Source organism: Trachemys scripta, chromosome 7, assembly GCF_013100865.1.
Source record: "Trachemys scripta elegans isolate TJP31775 chromosome 7, CAS_Tse_1.0, whole genome shotgun sequence".
In the NCBI taxonomy this organism is placed as follows: domain Eukaryota; kingdom Metazoa; phylum Chordata; order Testudines; family Emydidae; genus Trachemys; species Trachemys scripta.
The window spans coordinates 2,165,704-2,190,235 of record NC_048304.1 but is presented as its reverse complement, the minus strand read 5'-3'; the positions used below and the strand labels follow the sequence as shown (position 1 = coordinate 2,190,235).

At 41.7% G+C, this 24,532-nt stretch overlaps 1 protein-coding gene across 7 annotated transcripts in view; it reads left to right on the top strand.

Moving 5' to 3' along the window:
- Window positions 1–24,532, top strand: part of CFAP20DC (CFAP20 domain containing) — a 174,086-nt gene that overhangs the window by 83,159 nt on the left and 66,395 nt on the right. For all 7 annotated transcript variants that reach the window (XM_034776221.1, XM_034776223.1, XM_034776224.1 and 4 more), the window contains 2 exons: window positions 4,455–4,786; window positions 19,216–19,623. In XM_034776221.1, coding sequence (XP_034632112.1) covers window positions 4,455–4,786; window positions 19,216–19,623 — 740 coding nt within the window. The remainder of the gene's footprint in view (window positions 1–4,454; window positions 4,787–19,215; window positions 19,624–24,532) is intronic.

Sequence of the window (24,532 nt, the reverse complement as noted above, 5' to 3'; positions counted from 1 at the left end):
GGCCTGATATTTTAAAAAATCATAGATTTTTGTCCATCCTGGAATGTGTCTGACAGAGCCAGGTATAGGACCCAGGAGTGTGGCCTGTTGGCCAGTTCCCCTTCTCTAACCACTAGACAATAGTTCTTACTGAAAGTTGCCTTTTTATATTTTGATCCTTCATTTATTCAAGACGGGTTTGACTCCAGAGCCCCACTGCTCATGCGATCTTCACCATCTTTTCTGCCAGTAGCTTTACAAGTTCTGACTTTATAACAGATCTGTACTGCAGCTGGAAAACTGATTAATTTATCTGAAAGTTTTAATTAGCTCTGCAGCCATTTAACACATTAAAATCTCTTACACTGGGCTCCTTCCAGTGCTCTTGATGTAGACATGTTTTAATCATTAAGGAGTGAACACACAACAGCGTTGCCCCGTGTCAGTAAAACTCGATAGTTTCAGATACAATTTCATAAAGTATTCGTGGTGAGAACTGAGTTTTACCTTTTGAAAATTTCAGATTGCTGGAAAGATTAAAATGGCTGTGAGATTTTCCTTCAAACCTCTATGCTGTATGGATAAGAGTTACTCTTTTTTTCTCCATGAGCACAAGATTTTATATATATATATATATGGAAACAACATTATCTTGAGTATATATATACTCAAGATAATGTTGTTTCCAGCAGAATGTTTTATTTTCTCCTCACATAAACAGTTCAGTTTGGTCAGTGCACCTGTGTCTAAGGATGTAAATATTGGCCAAAACATGTAAACGATATAAAATCTCACTTCATTTATTTTACTGCATAATATAATTTTTTTGTAAGAATGAGAGGGTTTCTTTTCCACAGCTTGCATGCATTTGAATCACTTTTACCACACACACTCAGATGAGTACTGGAGACAATCTTTTTGGTTGTATCATGTTGAACCATTCAGTAAGTTGAAAACTTTAATACCACAGTCCAGGAGTTTCACCACCTGGGTTCATAAAATCAGGCATGTTTTTTTGTGATGATTCCAGTCCTACAATCCTTTAGGTCACATCCCATAATCCATTGTGGCTGCAAAGGATAACGGGACTGAGATCCTGGCAAAGAAAAAGGGGCTAGTTTTCTTAGAGGGTGCTGCTGGACAGTAGATGGTGCTGGGAGAAATTTGGGTAGTAGATGCTGGGGCCTGGATAGAGGGGGTGGATTCTTTGGGATGGCAGGTGCTGCTAGGGTGTTGGGGGAAGGCAGTGGAGCTTCAGTTCATCCCCTCTGGTCACACTGCATTCTGCTTCAGGGAAATGCCACCTGAAGATGGTAAGGAACGCATGAGCTGCGGAGTCAAGGCAAGTTGCTCCTCATCATCTTTAAGCAGAACTTCCATGGAGTAGAATAGGCCTGGGCAGGCGGTGAGGGAGAATAAGAAACTGTAGCAGAGCAGATATGGGGAAGTTGTAGCAGCAGCAGAAGGAAGCAGGATGTCTTATTTCCTTTCCTTGTTCTGTCTCCATGATTCCTAGCAGCCACCTGACGGTGATTTTGCTGCAGTGCCCTGCTCATGCAACCCATGTCAGATCCCCAACTTCCAATTTGAGAAAAGCGGACATAGTCACTGTGCCTAGCATGCCTGATTGGGAGCAACCCATCTGCAAATCATTCTGGATATGAATTTTGACAAGTGAGCGCAAGTAGGTGAGATCGCAGCCCAGAGGTCTCCTCCCCACGGCACAGGGACCAAGAACTGGAATTTGGGATTCCATGATTAGTGCTAACTGCAAGAAATTGATCTCAGAAGTTATTTTTATTACTTTAAGTGATGGCCAAATAAAAGTGTTCTTTGTATCGCCTCTAAATTATCGAGTTAATTCAAAACTCATGTAAAATCACAAGTCATCAAGAAATGATGAAGAACTGTGATTGGTTGAAGGGGACCCCAGACACACCCCTACTAAGTGATAGGTACTAACCCTCCTCCACAAAGAGATAACTTATCCTCCATTCAGAAAGTTAGGTTGGCAGTTGCTATTAATGGTAATAGTAATAGCAACTCTTCACTCCCCAGGAGGGGGTTAGAGTGTATTTACATCAGCAGGGAATGCTGTGCTGAAGTGTAGAGGAGAGTAAGTCAGCATTCATAATAGCCTTAGAGAGTGCTGCCTTAATGTATTTAGTTAGGGCAAGATATTTCTTGATTCCAAAAAATCACAAAATCAAATCTGGTGTTGAAAAAAAAAAAGTCTCAAAATATCTTTAGCTCTAGAGCATCTTGACAGCAACCTCTTGTGAAAAGTTCATGTAATTTCACTATTCTTTTGAGGGCTTTTTTAGAAAGAATAATTACTTTAAACAATATAGTTTTTAAATATATACTAAAATGTAGTGACTATCTCTAGAAACTCAGAAATGATTTGTTAGTGCAAGATGATTAGTACTGTAGAAAAGTAGAAAGAAAGTTAGTGTTTTCTCTGATGGCTTCAACGTGCAGCTTTGGGTAATGTCTAACTTTAATTTCCACTTGTGTGACAGAGAAAAATGTACACGGTGTTGTTGTAGCTCTGTTGGTCCCAGGATGTTAGAGAGAAGGCGGGTAAGATAATGTCTTTTACTGGTCCAATAAAAGATATTACCTCACCCACCTTGTGTCTCTAGAGAAAAATGTGTTATCAGATAATCTTGAACTCATTTTAGGTTAGCACAGAATGGAGAACTTTTCTTTTTTCAAAGACTAATACCACGTGATCTCATAGACATGGGTCAGAGCAGAAAAGTATCATACTTTGCACAAGAGATGAAAGGACCCCCAGAGTGTTCTCACTTATTTGACATGGCTCCTGAAAGAACAGTCTAGATTTTTTAAATCAAATTAAAGAGATTATTTGGGTAGTCATCTCACATAGATGCTACCATATCTTAGATCCCTGTTTTTTTGGGGTTTTTTTTTTGCCATTTACAGATATGCTATTTCTGCATAATTTCTAGACAGTAGACTTTTTTAGAAAATGGTACTTCAGATTACCTTGATTTATAGGCCAGCCTCTATCAACTTGATCTAAAGAGATTACTGAAAAATGTCTTGGGCTTCTGAATCTCATAGGCTATGGTTTAAAGAGACCTTCAGACAATCTGTCCTTGAACAAAGCGGTTTATTGATGTACCAGGGACAACTCATGTGCAAGACAAGTAGAGAAGTAGCTGGTATTAATCCCCCAACTCCTTTGGCCAGTTTACTAGTAGAAATTATCTTTTAGAGTTAGGTTCCTACTCCCACCTCATCTGGAGTCTGGTAGAGCTAGGCCCTTCTTTTGACAATAGCCAATTTGGATAGTACTGCAAAAATCACAGCAGGTATGGAGCAAACCAGTCAGAAGATAGTTACTTCTCCAAGGTTGCTATTCGTTCTGGATTTCTCATCCAATTTTCTTCAGCTGCTTTAGTCCAGAAACCAAGGGTTTCCAAATAGAGCTCCTGTAGCTGCTCCACCCGTTCCCTGAGCCCGCCTGAGCAGGTAATTTGAATATGTTGTTAAACTATGGAGAGTAGCTTGAATTCCATATTAATAGTCTAATCCTTGTTACTCTGTTCAGCAGTAGCAAGGCATGTTGCTGCTATTTAAAGGGTTACTTCAGCCTTACAATCTTAGCACTTTATGGGGAGGTTTATATTTTTATGTTGGTGATGGTAATGCTGGTTTATGAAGCCAGTGAGTTTCACAGTAACTTATCCACACTACGCTACATTTAATGAAGAGAAAAGAGTGTTGCATACTTGAACAATTCTCCTTTTCTCATATGCTATTTGAGATGCACCTTAATCTATCAGATTGACACGTTTTTCTCTACTATCCAAACAGTAAAATATATCTTAACAAGGTGAGTGTAAAAATGGGCTTTTCGTGTTTACACCATTTTTCAGCTGAGCTGTAGTTTCATATTTAAATTTAAACCAGTCTTCTGGGCCTAAAACAAAGTATGGGATTTTAGTGGAGGTGGGAGTGGCGGGTTCAATAACTTTTTGAACTTTCTGCATAGCACGTGTGACTTTTTAGAAAATCCTGTTCACAAAAAATCTATTGAAAAAACACCATCAGTGACAAAGTATAATAAATATGCTGTAATGGAACTACATAGGATTCTTAACTGTTAGAGAGGTGTTAATTGTAATTTCAGATTTGTAAATTCCTTGCATATTATTACAACTGAAACAGATTATGGCCTGCAAATTAATTGCCTGGAGCCGTGACCAGTAAAACATTTTGTTAAATCTTTCACACACTACAAGTTTACTAGGGAGCAGCATGACTTTTTTCATGTCTGCTATATGATCTGGTTTCCATCTTTATAAGCATAAGTGGGATAAAGGTTTTTCCATGACATCTATTTCCTGTATAACTTTGATATTTTGCTGCTATAGAGAGTTTATTTAAATACTATATGCTAAAATAAACATTTTAATAAACATCTAACCTTTTGTAAATTTCAGACGACTGGGTATTTCCTGAAAATTGCAGTGACTGTTTTCAGATTGATTCCAATGGACAGCCAGTAGCTACCCACAATACATCCTGCAGTAATTTATCCCTGCCACCGAATACTGACGTTGAAAGTGAAAGCAAGCAAACAGGCGAACACCAAATAAGCCATAAAGAGATTTTCACATTTTCGTCGAGGCCTCGATCAGCTCCTCATGGGAAGTCCCCGAATATGTCGCCAGAAGGCTGCATGTCTCCTTTGGATTTAAATGAGGACAGTGATGGGTTCTGTAGAGGAGCCCAAATGGAAGATGACTTTTATGGAAGTGACAGCAATGAAGAGGTGAGCCACTCTATACATGCAATACTTGATAAAGCACGCTTCATTCTAAAACTCTGAGGGTGAGATTCTGCCCTCAGGCTCATGGTTATACAAGGGAGTGAAGCCCTCCCCACCCCATATCCTCTCCTGATCAGCAGCAAGTTAATCTTGCTCAGTTTGTGTCTGTGAGGAGGGTGGGGAAGCTAGAGTTCTGTCCAGTTTGCAAGTTGGGCAAGGGAAGAGAGTAGAAGGATTCACCCCTCCCCATCACCTGCAACCTACAGGGCTGAGCCTAAGAGCTTAATCTAGCTCTTTATACATGTATACAAAGTATGCATAGGAATCACTTTGCTCACCGTTACTTCAGAATGCAGCCAAGACAGCTCAGTGGTTTAAAGGCAATCAGCAACACTGCACAGCGTTTTAGGTAAGGAAGTGAAAAACACTTCTTACAACAAAAATTACAGGGGAAGTTTAAGTAGGCAGCACGTGATTTAACTATGCTGAAATTTGACCAGAAAGCTGGGTCTGATGCTTGGTTTCACTCACTGGTCACCACTTCAGTTTTACATCTCATCTGAAATGTGGTAATGCCATGGAGAGTTCTGGGTTTGTATTCTGTTGCAATGTGAAAAATTTTGATCACTTGTATTAGTGAGAGAAAAGAAAAAAATCATCAGCTTCTAATATATTTATAAAAATGAAGCAGATTGTCATGTCAGTGAACAGTTGCATCAAGTTGTTATGGTAACTGCCTTTATTAACATTCCAGTCTATTTCATTTTTAATTAAAGAACTGTTTCTTATCATTCTAATCTTTTTCTCACAGACTGGGAAGGAAGTACAACAGAGTTATGTGATAGCAAGACAGATGAAACTTTGCAAAAATACTGTTCCATTCCTCCTGGGAAATTATTTTACAGATGCTAACTATAACCAATAGAAAATCTCAGAGGTGGTTTGTTTTTGTTTGGTTTTTTTGTATATTTTGTTTTCTTTTCACCTTAGACCTGTGAGACCTCATTATTTCAAATATGGTCCCAGAATTTCAGGGTTAAACCAATTAAAGTTGAGATAATGAATCATGAACAATGAGGGGGTCTTGTCTCTACCATATGGTGTCTGTTTTGGAACTCTTTAAAATCCATAGAGATTTTCTATGTCAATTATGCTCAAGAAAAGTCAGACTGGTTACTAACTGAAGCTAGATTAAGAAGACAGTTCTAAAACACTTCATTATGGTAAACTTTTCCCTGTGTTGTAAATCTTGGTATTTGATTCCTACACACTTTTATAACGTGTGTGTGTGTGTATAACACAATGAAGAGAAATTCTTTTCTTCTTAATTTAAACCAAATTGATTGCAAGACTCGTATATTCCAGTTCAAATATCTTTTCAATGTACCGAACCAGTGTTTCTGCTTACTCTTATTTAATATTTTGTACCACCATAGTGCTTAAAAAACCTCTAATCCCCTGGTTCTGCGAGGTTTTGTGCTCTCTCACACCTTTGACGTTAATATTAGAGGAGGATACATGGCACTGCTCAGGATCAGACTCGTAGCTCTTTATATAATGTGAAATAGACCTGAGGGCATATGGCTAACAAGAGTGTAATGAAGGAAAATTTCATATATTCCCATGTATCCTTGAGCTTTCAGTTCATATGCTAAAAGGCATCGTTGGCTGTGCTTGCAAAGGCCTTACACTCAACTTAATAGATAAGGTGAGTGAGGCACTTCTGAGTTTGTATGTCTGTGGCCTGGTCTACACTACGACTTTAATTCGGATTTATCAGCTTTAATTCGAATTAACCCTGCAACCGTCCACACAACGACGCTATTTATTTCGATGTAAAGGGCCCTTTAAATCGATTTCTGTACTCCACCCCGACGAGCGGAGTAGTGCCAAAATCGATTTTAGCAATTCGAATTAGGGTTAGTGTGGCCGCAATTCGATGGTATTGGCCTCCGGGAGCTATCCCACAGTGCATCATTGTGACCGCTCTGGACAGCAATCTAAACTCGGATGCACTGGCCAGGTAGACAGGAAAAGCCCCGCGAACATTTGAATTCCATTTCCTGTTTGCCCAGCGTGGAGAGCACAGGTGACCACAGATAGCTCATCAGCACAGGTAACCATGCAGGCTGATAATCGAAAAAGAGCACCAGCATGGACCGTGAGGGAGGTACTGGATCTGATCGCTGTATGGGGAGAGGATTCAGTGCTTGTAGAACTTCGTTCTAAAAGACGAAATGCAAAAACTTTTGAAAAAATCTCCAAGGGCATGATGGAGAGAGGCCACAATAGGGACTCAGATCAGTGCCGCGTGAAAGTCAAGGAGCTCAGACAAGCCTATCAAAAAACAAAAGAGGCAAACGGTCGCTCCGGATCAGAGCCGCGGACATGCCGCTTCTACGCCGAGCTGCATGCAATTCTAGGGGGGGCTGCCACCACTACCCCACCTGTGTTCGTGGATTCTGGGTCGGGGATAGTCTCATCAGCGACGCCTGAGGATTCTGCCGATGGGATAGAGGAGGAGGAGGAGGAGGATGAGCTTGCAGAGAGCACACAGCACTCCATTCTCCCCAACAGCCAGGATCTTTTTATCACCCTGACTGAAGTACCCTCCCAAGCCTCCCAAGCCAGTACCCAAGACTCTGACCCCATGGAAGGGACCTCAGGTGAGTTTACCTTTTAAAATATAAAACTTGTTTTAAAAGCAAACGGTTTTTAATGATTACTTTGCCTGACTTTGCATTCGCGGTCAGTTCAGCTACTGGAAAAGTCTGTAGCTACTGGAAACGTCTGTTAACGTGTATGGGGATGGAGCGGAAATCCTCCAGGGACATCTCCATGAAGCTCTCCTGGAGGTACTCCGAAAGCCTTGCCAGAAGGTTTCTGGGCAGTGCATCCTTATTCCCTCCTCCATGGTAGGACACTTGACCACGCCATGCTTGCAGCAAGTAATCTGGTATCATTGCCTGACAAAGCCTGGCAGCATATGGTCCCGGTGTTTGCTGGCATTCAAGCAACATCCGTTCTTTATCTTGTTGTGTAAATCCTCAGGAGAGTGATATCACTCCTGGTAACCTGGTTGAAATACGGGAACTTAATTAAGGGGACAGAGGTGGCCGTTCCTACTGGGCTGTTTGCCTGTGGCGGAAAATAAATCCTTCCCTGCAGTTAGCCAAGCGCAGATGGGAAATTGGCCCTGAGTTTTTCGCGTTTGGCTAGCAGGGATCTTCCCTGTTACCAGCCACGCGGTGGGGGGAGGGGTACCGTGATCATCCCAGAGAATTCATGGCGAGAGGGGGGGGTGGTTAGTTTGTTTTCTGGTGCTGCTGAATGTTAACAGAAAAACCGCAGCACTCTACTTGCCTGAAGGGGCCCAGACAAGCCCCCCCCACACTGCCTCCCCCCAACTGGCTGAGATTGGCCAGGCTTCTGCAGCACTCTACAAGCTATGCTTGGTATGTGGGAAAGGAGGGCGCAGAAGCTTACCATGGCCGCATGCAAGCCGAATTCTGTTGCCCAGACCTGTGATCTCTAGCAGCAAAGCCACAGGCACTCAGCATTAAGAGGCAAAATGCGACCTTGCACAGAAATCACATGTGCTATGTAATGTGAACAGTGTTGGTCACCGTGAAAGAGTATAAGCATTGTTCTGCAAAATGTAGCTTTTAAAACAATTCTCTCTTTTTTCTCCTCCCTACAGCAGCTGCAAATTCCTCAAGCCTCCCTCCTCCATCCCGAAGGTTATCACAGATAAGGCGTCGTAAGAAGAGAACGCGAGACGAGATGTTTTCGGAAATTATGGAATCCAGCCGCAGTGACAGAGCTCATGTGAATGAGTGGAAGGAAACAGTTTCAAAGTATAGGAAAGAAGTCAGTGAACGTGAGGACAGGAGGGACCAACGTGAGGAGAGGAGAGACGCTCGAGATGAGAGGTGGCGGCAGGAAGACCAGAGGATGAAGGATGCAACGCTGGGGCTGCTCCGGCGTCTGGTGGAGGTTCAGGAACGGCTGCTGGAAAACAGACTGCCGCTTCAGCCCCTGTTCCACCCTCCCCTCTCCCCATGTTCCGTATCCTCCTCACCCAGACGTGTAAGAACTCGGGGGGGGGAGGCTCCATACACCTTCCCATTCCACCCCAGTAGACAGCCCAAGCAAAAGGCTGTCATTTTTTTAACCTTTTCTTTGTGGCTTTTTCCTTCCCAGCAATCCTCCTCCCAAATACCACCCGGGTTCCCTCCCTCTTTTTCTAATCTATTAATAAAGAATAAATGATTTTTAAATGATAGTGACTTTATTTGGTTTGAAAGAAAGCTGGGGGAAGGGGCAGGGTGGGTTCCTTACAGAAAATCAGTCAATAAAGGGGGCGGGTTTTCATGAAGGAGAAACAAACAGATATTTCACACTGTAGCCTGGCCAGCCATGAAACTGGTTTTTAAAGCTTCTCTGATGCACAGCGCTTCATGGTGTGCTCTTCTAATCGCCCTGGTGTCTGGCTGCGCGTAATCAGCAGCCAGGCGATTTGCCTCAGCCTCCCACCCCGCCATAAAGGTCTCCCCCTTACTTTCACAGAGATTGTGGAGCACACAGCAAGCAGAAATAACAATGGGGAGATTTCTTTGGCTGAGGTCAGAGCGAGTCAATAATGATCTCCAGCGACCTTTTAAACGGCCAAATGCACATTCTGCCACCATTCTGCACTTGCTTAGCCTGTAGTTAAACAGCTCCTGACTCCTGTCCAGGCTGCCTGTGTATGGCTTCATAAGCCATGGCATTAAGGGGTAGGCTGGGTCCCCAAGAATAACTATGGGCATTTCAACATCCCCAACGGTTATTTTCTGGTCCGGAAAGTAAGTCCCTTGCTGCAGCCCTTTAAACAGAGTAGTGTTCCTGAAGACGCGAGCGTCATGAACCCTTCCCGCCCAGCCCGCGTTGATGTTGGTGAAACGTCCCTTGTGATCCACAAGTGCTTGCAGCACCATTGAAAAGTACCCCTTGCGGTTTATGTACTCGGTGGCTTGGTGCTCCGGTGCCAAGATAGGGATATGGGTTCCGTCTATTGCCCCACCACAGTTAGGGAATCCCATTGCAGCAAAACCTTCCACTATAGCCTGCACATTTCCCAGAGTCACAAACTTTCGTAGCAGCACCTGAGTGATTGCTTTGGCTACTTGCATCACAGCAGCCCCCACAGTAGATTTGCCCACTCCAAATTGATTCCCGACTGACCGGTAGCTGTCTGGCGTTGCAAGCTTCCACAGGGCTATCGCCACGCGCTTCTCAACTGTGAGGGCTGCTCTCATCTTGGTATTCTGGCGTTTCAGGGCAGGGGACAGCAAGTCACAAAGTTCCATGAAAGTGCCCTTACGCATGCGAAAGTTCCGCAGCCACTGGGAATCGTCCCAGACCTGCAACACTATGCGGTCCCACCAGTCTGTGCTTGTTTCCCTTGCCCAGAATCGGCGTTCCATGGATAGAATCTGCCCCATTAACAACATGATCTCCAAAGCACCGGGGCCTGTGGTTTCACTGAATTCTGTATCCGTGTCCGTGTCCATGTCCTCATCATGCTTGTCGCTGCGCTGCCGCCGCCACTGCCTCCTCGCCTCGTTTTTCTGGTCCTGGCTGAGCATAAACTCCACGAGAACGCGCGAGGTGTTTACAATATTCATGACTGCTGTCTTGAGCTCAGCGGGCTCCATGCTTGCCGTGGTATGGAGTCTGCAGTGTTCACCCACCCAGGAAAAAAGGCGCGAAAATGGTTGTCTGCCGTCCGTTGCTTTCATGCAGGGAGGGAGGGAGGAGGTGAGGCTGTACCCAGAACCACCTGCGACGATGTTTTTTGTCCCATCAGGCACTGGGATCTTAACCCACAATCCCAATGGGCGCGGGAGACTGCGGGAACTATGGGATAGCTATGGAATTGCTACCCACAGTGCAACGGTGCAGAAATCGACGCTAGCCCCGGTACTTGGACGCACACCACCGAAGTAATGTGCTTAGTGTGGCCGCATTCATTTCGACTTTATACAACCTGTTTTTCAAATCCGAATTATCTAAATTCGGATTAATCCCGTAGTGTAGACATACCCTGTATGTAACACATTAACTTTGAATGCCACTTCTGTAATTCAGGAAATGTTCTAGGCATCAGTGACAAAACTCACTGATTTGGGGAAAATTGAGAAACCAAAAAGAGGGGAAATGGGGGACAGTGGAGCCAATGCCATCTGATTATCACATCCCCAGATAATTGCACGGGTGCTTGAAGCTATAGATCAGTGGTTCTCAACCAGGGGTATGTGTACCCCTTGGGGTAAACAGAGATCTTCCAGGGGGTACATGGACTCATCTAAATAGTTGTCTAGTTTTACGACAGGCTACATAAAAATGACTAGCAAAGTCAGTACAAACTAAAATTTCGTACAACTTGTTAATACTGCTCACTATATTATATACTGAAATATATTCCAATTTATTTATTTTGTAATTATATGGTACAAATGAGAAAGTAAGCAATTTTTCAGTAATAGCGTGGCTGTGACACTTTTGTAATTTTATGTAAGCAAGTAGTTTTTAAGTGAGGTGAAACTTGGGGGTACACAAGACAAATCAGAGTCCTGAGAGGGATACAGTAGTCTGGAAAGGTTGAGAGCCACTGTTATACTCAAACAACTGATAGATGGCGCCCATTAATGCTTTCTAACATAACAATGTCCTGCTCTTCCTGTAGTTTAACATGTTAATACCCTGAATGTCTTATCTCCCAGACAAGGTAATGGGGGGTGTGCACACAACCCTTGGCATGGGGGGGAGAATGGGGGGCACTGGTAAAAGGGGAATTGGGAGGAAGGGGGAGAATGGGGTTGCACATAAAGCCCCTGCCATGAGAGGGAGAATGGGGAACTCTGGCATGGGAGGAGGAGAGACTGGGGGAAGGTGCAGGGAGTCCCTGAAACAGAAAGGTTCAGGGAGCTTGTGGGGTAGAAGGGAGGGATGCAAGGCACCACTGTGGTGTGCAATGACCTTGGCCTAGAGACACTACAAAGCATTCAACCCCCTAGTCCTATTGACTTGTGTGCAAAGTTACACATGTGTAAGTGTTTGCATGATTGGGACTTAATACTATAGGTAAAGGCTTAATTGTTAAATATCTCTGAATACTGAACAAAATGATTAGCTCGGTAAGGTGAAGGTAGATTTCAACATTTCGTGTAATCCTGCTTTATACAACATTGCTAAACTTAAAAACACCTAAAAGAGGTTGTGCTTTGGGAGAAATTATGTGTGATCCAAAAGCTTGCAGCCACATCATTGTGTTTGATCTTGTCTGTTCTCATGAAATAAGCAGGATAGGAGATTCTAGGTCAATACTTAGAGGAGAGCTCACTAAGGTGCGGAAGGAGGGGTGGGTGATGATTCGGCGTCACTCTCAGAGCCTGTACTTAACCATTAGAATCCTAGAATATCCGGGTTGGAAGAGACCTCAGGAGGTCATCTAGTCCAGTCCCCTGCTCAAAGCTGGACCAACACCAACTAAATCATCCCAGTCAGGGCTTTGTCAAGCCGGGTTTTAAAAACCTCTAAGGATGGAGGTTCCACTACCTCCCTAGTTAATTGTCTTCGCAAGGTGCCTTTTTGTTCAACTCAGATAGAAAACTAAGGGCTGTGGTCATTAAAAATCCCATGTCATGTTCATAAGAAGGGAAGTTATCTTTCCTAAGAAATATGGTATCATTTGGTTCCCTGTAGTAACCTTAATAGTAACTGTTCTCACTGCCCAAAATGACATACCAATAGTTATTTTTTACTTCCAAAGAGTGAGTCTATCTTAAATACAGTTAGAGAATTCTATATGCTGCATAATGTTTCTCATTATATCATCATAATCTTTGTGTTTTCCGGGGTGTGTGGCAAATGATCAGTTAGCTGACAGGTGCATGTACAATTATTCATGATCTCTTTAGAAACTGGAGGTTATCCCTTCTTGTCAGGAACAGAAGCTTTTAAATATTGTATGAACCAAAAACTACCGTATTCCAGTAACTACAGAGAAGGACTTTCAGTTCATTTATTATCTAATGTGGATTATGTTAAATAATGTCAATATGACAGCTAGCAAAGCACTACATGTACAATCCTAAAAGATAATTTAAAATAAACAAACCTACATTACAATAAAAATTATAGTTTTTGCTTAATTTCACTACCAATTTACTAATTCAGAGTTAAGGCTTTCTTTCACATGAAAGAAAAGTCAATGAACTAGATAATTATTTAGTGTTTATATTTTGCTTGTATTCTTGCACTAATGTATTTTATATTACTTCTGTAGTCAGTAGTATATTGATATTCTAGGTGCTCATTTAATTTTTCAAATCATTCTCTAATTTGCACCGCAAAAACAAACTACAGAAAAATGTTTTATAGTGGGCTGTAAAGTCAGGACTACCACACCTGATCCTAAAATAGGACACAAGACTGCTGACTTATAGTACCCGTTATATTAGCACAATCTAAGACATCCTTGCAAAATCATCATGAATATTTCTTAACCCCGGGACAGTATCCGTTCACATGACTTTGCCATTATTATAATAAAAAAATGATATTTACTCACCCAGTTAAGCTGCATTTTTGCAAGCCTACTCTAAAAATATCTTGAACCTGATATGCTGAAGATACTAGATGTTTACTGTTTTTCAATATGTTTGAAAATCACATATAGTAAATTTATATCTAATTTAAAAAGTCACAGAAAAATATAAATGCAAATAAAATATATTTCTTATCTGTGGGTCCATGACTTCTAGCCTTCTCTTTTTAGGTTAGTTGTTTTGGGCATGTCATTTTTGTTTGCTTTGTACTGTGCCTGGTATTCTGATTCCTCGGTTTGTATGATTTTATACTCATTAAGATAGATTTACTGAGTGCACCTATGATGCCAGCTAATACCATCACAACAGGATAAGTAAGCCAGTTATAATAAATTGCTTTTTCGTGAAAAAAAAAATTTCCAGTCATGTTTATTTTACAGTTGGTGACTGTGGATTGTAAACTCATAGACACGTGAAGCCAATATTGGCAGATAGCTGGGTATTAAGAACAGACTGCTAAAATAATTTTCTGTTTGATAGTTCTTATAGATTCTGGCTCCTGATCTCTCACCTGGATTGAAACATTTGGGATATACTGAGCAGCAGGGGGAAATTATGCCGGAATAAGATATAGCTAGGATAGAAAAAAGAATGTTCCCCCTTTCCTAAAATTACTGGCATTAATTGATTTTAGGACCATCACTTTGAAGCATCTTCCAGACAAAGAATGTTTCTGCTGAGGAACAAAGGTCAAGCCTGTAGTGCTTTGTAAAGAATGAAGCTTCTGCACTTCTGTGCAGTCCAGATGTCTCAGGCTGGGAGAGAGGTCCGTTCCAGAAAGGAAATCATCAGGTCACAAATTTTCCACTTTAAGTTCTAGGGACCAAATTCCGATCTCACCTCAGGGTAAATTTGGAATCAGTGGAGCTACTCTGGCTTTATACCAGTGGAAGTAAATCAGACTCTGGCCCCAAAAATTGTATGTTTATGGAAGGGAGTTATGTACTTGCGACTCAAGTAGTGAGTATCAATGCATAAAGACTCACTAACCTACAAGTAGGGCCCTTCATTTTTGTTTTTTATCAAAATCTTCCAAAAAATTACTGGATTTTTTAAAACCTGGGATTTGGATTTTTCTGATTTCTGCCCACATTTTGTACTGGCTTGAACTCAACGGACCTGGCTCCTGCCTCAAAGACTCCCTATTGGATGGCACGACATGCCTGTACCCATCCTCCTTTCCCCCCACACACTGCAACCATGAGTATCTGGCACCCCTATTCCCACCAGGCATCCTCTCTTCCCCTGAATGTCCCGCCATGAGTACTGGGCACCCTCTCCCACCTGCTGCAACCATGAGTACCTAGCACCCCCATCCCCCACCAAGCATCCCTTGCCTCCCACCTGCTCCCCCCCCCATGATAGACCTAGTGTCACCGCCCAGAGAGGAGCCAAGGGCACAGAGCCCCTTCCACTTCAGCCACCAGACAGAGCCCCCATCCAGCCCCCAAGCTGCGAACAGGTCACTCCAATCTCCCTGCGGCCGCAGAGGAGCACATGGTGTGGGCAGTGTCCCACCTGACTCAGCTGATGTAGAGAGAATATTTTTAAATTCAGCTACATCCAAGACCACAGTAGAATGCGCCTTGGAAAAGACACTTTGAAAAAGCTGCAGGGAGCCTGTGGAATTCGCCCTGAAGCCCCTTGTATCAAATACAACTGCGCAAGTCACCAACAGTAAACTGGTTTTGTTTGTGTAATGGGGATTAGAGAGAATGGTTTCAGAAACAATGCACTCTTCCTTTTTTCTATTTGTTGCTTTTTTTTCTGTCCCCCCCCCCCCTCTGATAATATGTGCAATTAATTTTTCATTGATTTGTCACCCGTTTTTTAATTTTTTGAAATAAATACTGATAAATTCCCAGGAAATTAATAAAATAATGCCAGAAACGAAGGGCTTTACTTAGGAGGCATGTGAAAGCCGGGCCAAATGGCTCTGCTGTGAGCTAAGTTTCAAGGAGAAGGGATCTTTGAATCTCCTTATGCTGTGGGCTGGAGGCCACGGAACACTCAGGAGTGCCTATCCATGCATAATAATAACTTTAGAGAACCTACCATGGATGGAACTTTCCCTTCTCTGCCATCCGGAGGGAAATATTTGGGTTTGCAAATTAGTTTTCAAGCTGGAAAATGCAATCATTTATAAATACCGTTTGTGGGTAGCTAATTAGTCATTGAAACAGTTAAGTGCTGTTATTAAACTGCCAGTCCCAAATGATCAGAAAACAGCAGAACAGCTTCTTATCTTGCTGCAGCTTACCACAAGTGACTTATTCTATATTTGTTCAAGCGGCCATACTTTCAAACTGACAACTAAATTCTAATGTATATCTCTCTTCTGTCATAGACACTGTCTAATTAGACTCAGCTGTTGGCATCCGCCCATTCAGTCAAACCTAGAGCAAAAGTCAGAACTCTTGCCGGTTTACAACACAGCATAACAACGGCAGTATCATACAGCGCTATCCAAAATGTTTTGGATATAACAGATGAGCTCATCTGTGAAGCCTTCAATTGAGTCAGGAAATTTTCTGCACTTACATAAGTAAAAGAGCCAGCATAATACAATTAAATAAGACAGTGTACTCTCGCAAAGAGTACAAATCAGTTTTACCCTGACTTTTTGACATTAATACTCTGCATACAGAAGGCCTGTGTCCCATCTGCTCCAAGTAGATGGCCCTCAAGAGTCGTTAGAATGATCTTCTTAAAATTACAACCCAGCAAGAGCAATCAATTTTAAGTATCCAGAAATTATTGTGCAACTGCCCATCTGCATGTTCTTTCAAGGAATGTAGTACAGCAATAGCCATGCTAACTCCTCAGGGAAATCATTCGCGTCTTCAGTATACATATGCTGTGCTAGAGTTAATCAGACAAACTTTATTGATAGTCCTGGCACAATTTATTACTGAATATTTAACAAACAAAATGATTATAAAACCCAAGTTCAATAGATAGGTGGGAGGGATTTAAGTTTAAGTTAAATCAGGATTATCCATTTGTCTCCAATATTTGAAAATAATGTGACATTTCCTTTAATAATCTGTCAAATTACAATAATGTGACTTAATAGTGCAGGTTTATAGCATAGCTTTTAAAATAACTGTGGTGTGGCAAATAAAAGTCTGGAAAAAAGAGAAATGTGTCTTTGTGCCCCAGTGAAATCCCAAACTAGGGAAATAAAGTAATATTTACAACCTTCCAAAATGCATATAACTTTAGCAGTAACAAAAACAAAATGAACAAAAGCAGCATATTAAGTGTTTATAAATGTTAAAGGCATTTCATAGAACTGTAAATCTCATGTTGTGCATGTAAAACCTACAAGAAAAATAAATATTGTTGAAATGGCTACATGTGTGAAGTTTCAGATTTCTTCTATAAAAATAGTGCATATTAATCTCTTTTCCAGTTATTTGCAAGCTAGTAGGGTCAGTGATGCTAAACTAAGATATTGTTATAATCAGAGTTTATTTTCATTTACCGTTCCTTATATATTCTGTACCTTAATACAAAGAGAGAGATTTTCAAGGTGTTAAATGGCTTATGCCATGGAATACATTAATAAAATATTATGAAGTGTTGTGCATACCTCCGTAGCTCATTGATTCATGCAGGTGTTTCACAAATCACATTTAGAAAGTTTAGCCTGAATGCATTACATTCAGCCTACTTCTCTCATAGGGTGGTGGATTCTGTCCTCCTTAACGTCCTGTTTGCTTCCCTGCACGTAGCTCCTATAAGCCTTAGTTCAGAAAAAAACCTTATGCACGTGCTTAACTTTAAGTTTGTGCTTATGTCCCTCTAAAGTCAATGTGCGTAAAGCATGTGCTTAAGTGCTTTGCGGAATTGGGGCTGTAATCTGATTTTAAATTGAATTCCACCCTTAAATAATATACATTATTATAAATTTGGCTTTCACACATCTTTCAGGATGAATTGGGAAGACTGGGTGATTATGGAAACCATATAGAACATTAATGTTTGCTTCCATTCGACTGTTTCAGGGTTTATGTACTTTCTCATAGCACTGAGCTGATTTAACGCATCCTCATCGTAACCTTCACTTTCATATATTGCTTCCAAAAAGATGCTGGATGATAAAACAGGAAAATAGGAGCCGTCTGTACAGAGATTGGGGAAACGGAGCGCATTCTAATTGCATTTTTAAATTTATAGTCTGAGGAGATAAAAGAAAACCTTGCAGCCAAAAGGCCTCCAAATTTATTTCCTGCTTCTGTTATTTACTTTAACACTTCAGTGTTTTATATTTGCAGCTAACCTACTAATCTGCTTATAAAGTGCCATGTACATTTACAGCACTGGATAAAAAGGTTTAATAAATAATATAGGTCCCCTTTTTTCTGGATTTTTATCCTTTAGAATTCTGTTCTTAAGGGAAAATAAATACTTTGTGACTTGAGCACCCTTGATAAAAATATTCATGAACAATTAATTGTTTTGGTCTCCATGTGGATGTGGTTGCCGAAAAGCTGCTTAACTCATTTTATAGGGAAAGCCCTGTGTGATTGTGGGGGACAAGAGGAGAGACCATTCTGCCATAACGCTTTTTTCTTTTATATTAAGAACAAAATCATACAATAACAACAAAAACCCTATAATTGAGAAAGACCTGTAGGTAATCATTATCCTCTACCCACAACATGTTCGCTGCTCTTGTCTTATGTAAACCCACTCAAAGAAAACGTAAAACAAAATAAAGCAATAGGAGAGAAGTGTATTCTTCATGAAAATATATAATACAATGCTACTATATTTCTTGGAAAGATTATTATATAATGGGTTTTCTTTTAAATATGAATTTCCCCTTGTAGGGTCTAGTCCTGGTCCCAGTGAAGTGAATGACAAAACTCCCTTTGATTTCAGTATCAGCAGGATTGGACCCTAGAAGGTGAAATATGCATATTTAAGGATGCAACATTCATGTTGTAGCCATCCTTCCAACAAATACAGTAGTACTGTGTTGTGCCTGTGGAGGAGAGGAAGTGTGGCACCTGATTGAATTAGGATGGGAGGCCTCCATTTTCCCCTCCCCTGTGTCAATAAGGACCATGGGGTGACCATCGCTAGTTTACCCAATCTTTCCTCCTCCCATATCACATGATTTTCTGCTTGCTGTTTATTTTTTAATTGAAATTTAAGGGAACATCAGAAGTGTAATTCTTGGATGTTTTGTATAGACCTTGTTTGGAAGAAGAATAATGGATTCATAAAGTATTCTTAAATGTTATTTGCTAAATTATTTTTTGGTAACTTTCAAAGCGGGGCAAGGTGATCTCTGCAGACAGATATGTTTAGGATTTATATACAATATGTTAAAGTGTCACCTACCACTACAGTAGTCAAGCAGATATCAACATTGTAGACTTTTCTACCTTACATGTTATTGGTCAGCACAAGTTTGTAAACCACATTACACTAAGAAGTATATTAATGATGTACAGACTTTTGGGGTTTCCAGCAGTCTGAATTAGAACAGGAATTTAGGCCTATATATTCAAAGCAGGCTGTCATTTTGGGGTGCTCAACTTGAGATACATAGACCTGATTTTTGTAAAGGTCCTGAGCACCCAACGCTCCATTCTCCTTCACTGGGAGCAGCAGATGCTCAAAATCTTTGAAAAATCTCAAGTTAAGCCATCATAATTAAAGTGCAATTTTGAAATCTTAGGACTAAATATTTGCAAACAGATCTTAAACCAGTGGAGGGTAGTTTCCTCTCAAAATCACTGTTGTTTTCTTTCCCAAATTTAGGATGACCCCAGTGAATTCATCCAAAGTGCTTCAAACCTCAAGACCAGCCACAGTATATCAGGGTCATCTGATTCTGCAGTTTTTAAAGTGATCCCATTAAAGATGATGTCAGGAAGTCCTGAGCACTGGAAGTATAAAGAATATAGCAAACATAGCCACCTGGAAACACTATCATCAGCCCCACAAGATTCGGTTGTGAAAAAAGTAGAGCCTGATAATATTCCAAGAAGCTGGATGCCTACCCCCTGTCTTTCTCCAACTGGAAGTAAACCTGAATTCTCTAAGGAAAGCCCAAGCACCTCTGAAAAAACAAAGGATACATCAGTGAGTCAATTAAGAGCATCAATATGTAAAAAGTCCCTCAAAGAAATCTTAAGAGAGAATTCAAGTCTGAAAGCTGAGACTACTGTAAGTGATTTTGCTTTGGAACTAAATGATTTACATTGTTTGAACAGAAAGGCTGTAACAGGGTCCAAACCTATACTAATATATATCTAATCTATTGGTTTTTAGTAAGTGTTTTGACACAGTCCCACATGACATTCTCACCAGCAAATGAGGAAAATAGGGTCTAGGTGAAATTACTATAAGGTTTGTGCACAACTCAGTGAAAGGTCATACTCAAAGAGTAGTTACCAATGGTTCATTGTCAAACTGGGAGGATGTATTTTGTGAGGTCTAGCAGGGATCAGTCCTGTATTATTCAATATTTTCATTAGTGACTTGGATAATAGAGTGAGAGAGTATGCATATGAAGATTGCAGATAACACCAAGCTGGGAGGGGTTGCAAACACTTTGGAGGACAGCATTAGAATTCAAAACGATCATGACAAATTGATGTGGACACTGGCGAAATGAGGACAGACACATGCATGGAAATAAGTCCCAGGATGCAATTTATTAAACATTAACAAAGGAGCAGGGTGCTACCAGCCCAACTCCCATATTATCATATACCAGGCATTTAATTGATTCCAGTGCAGGGGTTACATATATGGCTCTGTACCATATACCCCATAACGAATGGTAGGCTCTCCTTAGCCTCGCCCCCTCCCCCAGGTCTCTGCTTTCTGAGTCCTAGCACCTTTCTCCCCGTGAGGGGGACAAAGAGTGCAGCGGGGTGGGGACCTTGGCCCATGAAGGCCACAAGGTCTCACCCTATCCCATGAGCCCAAGGCCCAACACCAAAATCCCATGTCTTTTACCTCTGGGAATCGTTCATTTTATTCTCTTAACCAGACTGGAAATTGGCCATGAGTTGCAACGAATAAACATCTCTGCCCCGGTACCTTGGTTAGGTAATAAGTGCGTCCCTGCTTAACCCACTGTGGCTTGAAGGTGCCGCAAAGGAGGCAAAAAAACTCCCTGGTCTTTTGCCAATTGGCCCATGATTGGCTAGACCCGCAGTACCTGCCAGGCCAGGTTCCCATTCCTAGTGCGGGTGGGTAGAGCGGGCTGCTGGAATGGAGGCTCCACATGACCCTTAATGCTGGGCTAGATCCTGGCAGCTGCAGACTGCTGGCCAGTCAGCATCCCTCTCTCCCAGCTGGCCAATGGGTGCCAGAGACTCCCAGAGAGAGGAGATACCTATTGTCCCTTGGCGAGTGTCTCTCTCCCTTGCTACTGGCACTGTCCCCCTTTCACCACTGGTCCCATCAAGTTCCCGCACCCATTCTTGCAGGTGGGTGGCATTTGGAGAATTGATCTGACTGAAAACAAGATGAAATTCAATAAAGATAAGTACTAAGTACTTCCCTTAGGAAGGAAAAATCAAATGCCCAACTGCAAAATGGGGACTAACTGGCTAAGTAGTAGAACTGCTGAAAAGGATCTGGGGGTTATAGTGACTCACATATGGAATATGAGTCAACGGTGTTGTGCAGTTGTGAACAAGGCTATTGTCATTCTGGGGGTGTATTAACAAGAGTGTTGTACATAAGACCTGAGAGGTAATTGTCCCGCTCTACTTGGCACTGAGGCTAGGTCTACACTACCCGCCTGAATCGGCGGGTAGAAATCGACCTCTCGGGGATCGATGGGACGCGACAATCGATCCCCCCAATCGACGCTCTTACTCCACCAGCGGAGGTGGGAGTAAGCGCCGTCGACGGGAAGCCACAGAGGTCGATTTTGCCGCCGTCCTCACAGCGGGGTAAGTCGGCTGCGATACATCGAATTCAGCTACGCTATTCACGTAGCTGAATTTGCGTATCTTAAATCGCCCCCCCCTGTAGTGTAGATGTAGCCTGAGACCCCAGCTGGAGTATTGTGTCCAGTTCTGAGCACAACACTTTAGGAAAGCTGTGGATAAACTGAAGAGAGTCCAGAGGAAAGCAACAAAGAAGACAAAAGGTTTAGAAAACTGGACCTATGAGGAAAGGTTAAAAAAACCTGGGAATGTTTAGTCTGAGAAAAGAAAACTGAGGGGGGACCTGATAACTGTCTTCAAAGGTGTTATGGGCTGTTATAAAGAGGATGATGATCAATTGTTACCATGTCCACTGAAGACAGGACAAGAAGCAGTGGGCTTAATCTGCAGCAAGGGAGATTTAGGTTAGATATTAGGAAAAACTTTTTAGATATGGTATAAGGTAGTTAAGCTGTGGAGCAGGCTTTCAAGGGTGGTTGTAGAATCTCCGTCACTGGATACTTTTAAGAACATATTGGACAAACATCCGTCAGGGGAGGTCTAGGCATATGTGGTCTTCACAGGGGGCTGAATTTGATGACATCTTGAGGTCCTTTGCTGTCCTACATTTCTATGATTCTATAAATCATTAGCATCAGTTGAGAAATAATAAAATAGTATATTTTTCATCCAGATATACGCAAAATATATTTCACCACATCAGTGTTTAAAAAGAATATTTCAGTTCCCGAGTTTGGGTTCTTAAAGTTGCATTGCGTATAAAATAGCCCTGTACCTACAAACAGAAATCATTGAGGTTTACAAACAAAAAGCTAATAGGCTTGAATAGTCATACAACTCAAGTTCTCAAAGTGTGTGAATTACAAATGCAGGCATAGTTTTGGGCAGAAAGGCTAGGAAGGAAAATTGATAGAGTTTCAATAGCAATCTACCGGAAAAACCATAAAAAGATCACTAGTCTGTGCACTTCATAGTCTCTCTGCAGCAGTCCTGAACAATAATCAATGATCTGATTGAAGGCTAACAGTAAGGCAGTGTCAGAGACTAAATCCCCAGGCTACTTCGGGGACTGTGTTCAAGTCCATCAAATTGATTTTTTTCCCCCATGTGATTTTATTTTTTTCCTTCTTGTATTCTCCTTATGGCTACATGCAGTGATTTGAGAATAAATTAGCCTGTTTCACACAAATGACAGGACATTACTTAGGAGTTAAGGATTTTCTTCCCACGTTATATATTAAAAAGTCTGCTTTGAATAAGAAATTAGAGTTTTACTTTCAAGCACATTCTATAGGCAGATCAAAGAGCATGTTCTTATGACACCCTTTGGGCAGTGTCATACTTTGCTATTTGGAATATAAGGCTTCTTTTTTTCCCAGCTCCCGGCCCATCCTCAGTCCATTATAAATGGGCTGCACTTCTTCCTGAATTTACTGGGGGTAGTCCAGACATGTTACTCAGGCTTCTGAGCATGGTCTCTCTCCTTTCTTCACCCACCAGAACTTCTGCCACTGGAGGTGAAGATGTGACAGTGGCACAACCCTCCTATTGATCATCTCTAAAACCCAGCTATACACTTGATTTGGGGACTATCTATTTTCTAGTTCCTGCCCTTCAGAGAGTCACAGAAGCTTTCATGAGGGCATCTGTGTATTCCCACTTGTGGGATCTGGCACCCCAGTGTCAAATTACAGAACTGCCTTAAAAAGCCATCTCTGCTGGGGGGCAGGAGGGGTTCACAAGAGATCTTGCATGAGGGGGGTGGCATTGTCCCATGGTGTATAAGGTAGTGCCAGCTCCCCCCCCCCCAAACAACTCAGTCCTTCTCCCTAATTGCAAGTTCCTAATGTCTTCTAGCGTGCCAAGCTATAGGGGAAGGAGGGCAGGTAGTATGAATGCACAGAGATTTCCCTGGAAGAACAACAGTTTCTGCTAAGGAACCTCTCTTTCTTGTTTGAGAATCTCTTTGTGTGAGATTAGCAAGCAGTGCTATACCAGAAAGATGGTAGATGAGGAGTTCTAGCTAAATATGGATGTCTTGTTATTATTTATTATATTTATTACCTAAGACCTCTAGTCATTATGCTAGGTACTGTACAAACAAAACAAAACACAGAACAAAAATACAGTCCCTACCCCCGAAAGCTCTTGTGGCATGGATCTTTAAACCAGGATATACTTCATTCCTGGTTACATTTTAGCTATGTTCTGTACATCTCGGAATCCAGTGAGAGAGTCTCTGATTGGTAATGAGGTCTCTCTGGCATTTATCCCCATATGCTCCAGATAACTTGGATTTTTTAAAGAGCTTGGTCTTTTCCAGGTACAGACAGAGTGCCCTCTTTACATCTAGGTCATAGAGGCAAGTTTCCCCTGGGTGGGATTGGGGACTGGGGAAGAACACAGAGAGAGAAATACATTGAGATAAGAGGAAATCCAAGACCACTGTAGTTGTGAAGCTGGGAAGGGGCCTCATGATGACATTGTCCTTGTGAACCACAGTATAAGGTGCAGTGGCTATCCAAGCACAAAACCCACTCACTCTTCTATCAGATGTAACTGCTGCAGTTGATAGAATACAAATCAGCAGTTAGGAAATGCAGACAATTGATGAGGGGAGCTAAAGGTATCAGTGAAAAATCTATGGCCAGTAGTCTTAAGGATAATAATAAGAAATTCCTTAAATATATCAGGAACAAAATCAGGAATCTTCTCACATGAATGTGGGAATGCATTTTTTGGAGCATCTGATAAAGCATTTTTAAACCTCTACCATTTAACATTCACATTTTTATGTTTAAAATTTTCTACCCATTCAGTTTTGCTCATTATCGATTTCAGCTTCAGGAAATTGTTCCTTTTAATGCACCAAATATGTATATTACTGGTCAGAACTATATTCTGCTTGCAAATAAATTAATTAGCTCATGATCACTTACTAGTGGCTTTAGTTTTAGCCCTTGCTCCATGGCTAATAGCCTTGTCCATTACATCCATCTGTCTATTCACGGCTGTTAATTTGTACATGAATGAAATAGTGCACATTCATATATGCCAGCTGGTCCCTTCAGGAGTGTTAGTTTCTTCTAATGTATAACAAAGTGCATGTCATCTGTCACCAACAGGCATGTGACCCATTGTTCTTACAGCAGGTCATCGATTCCAGG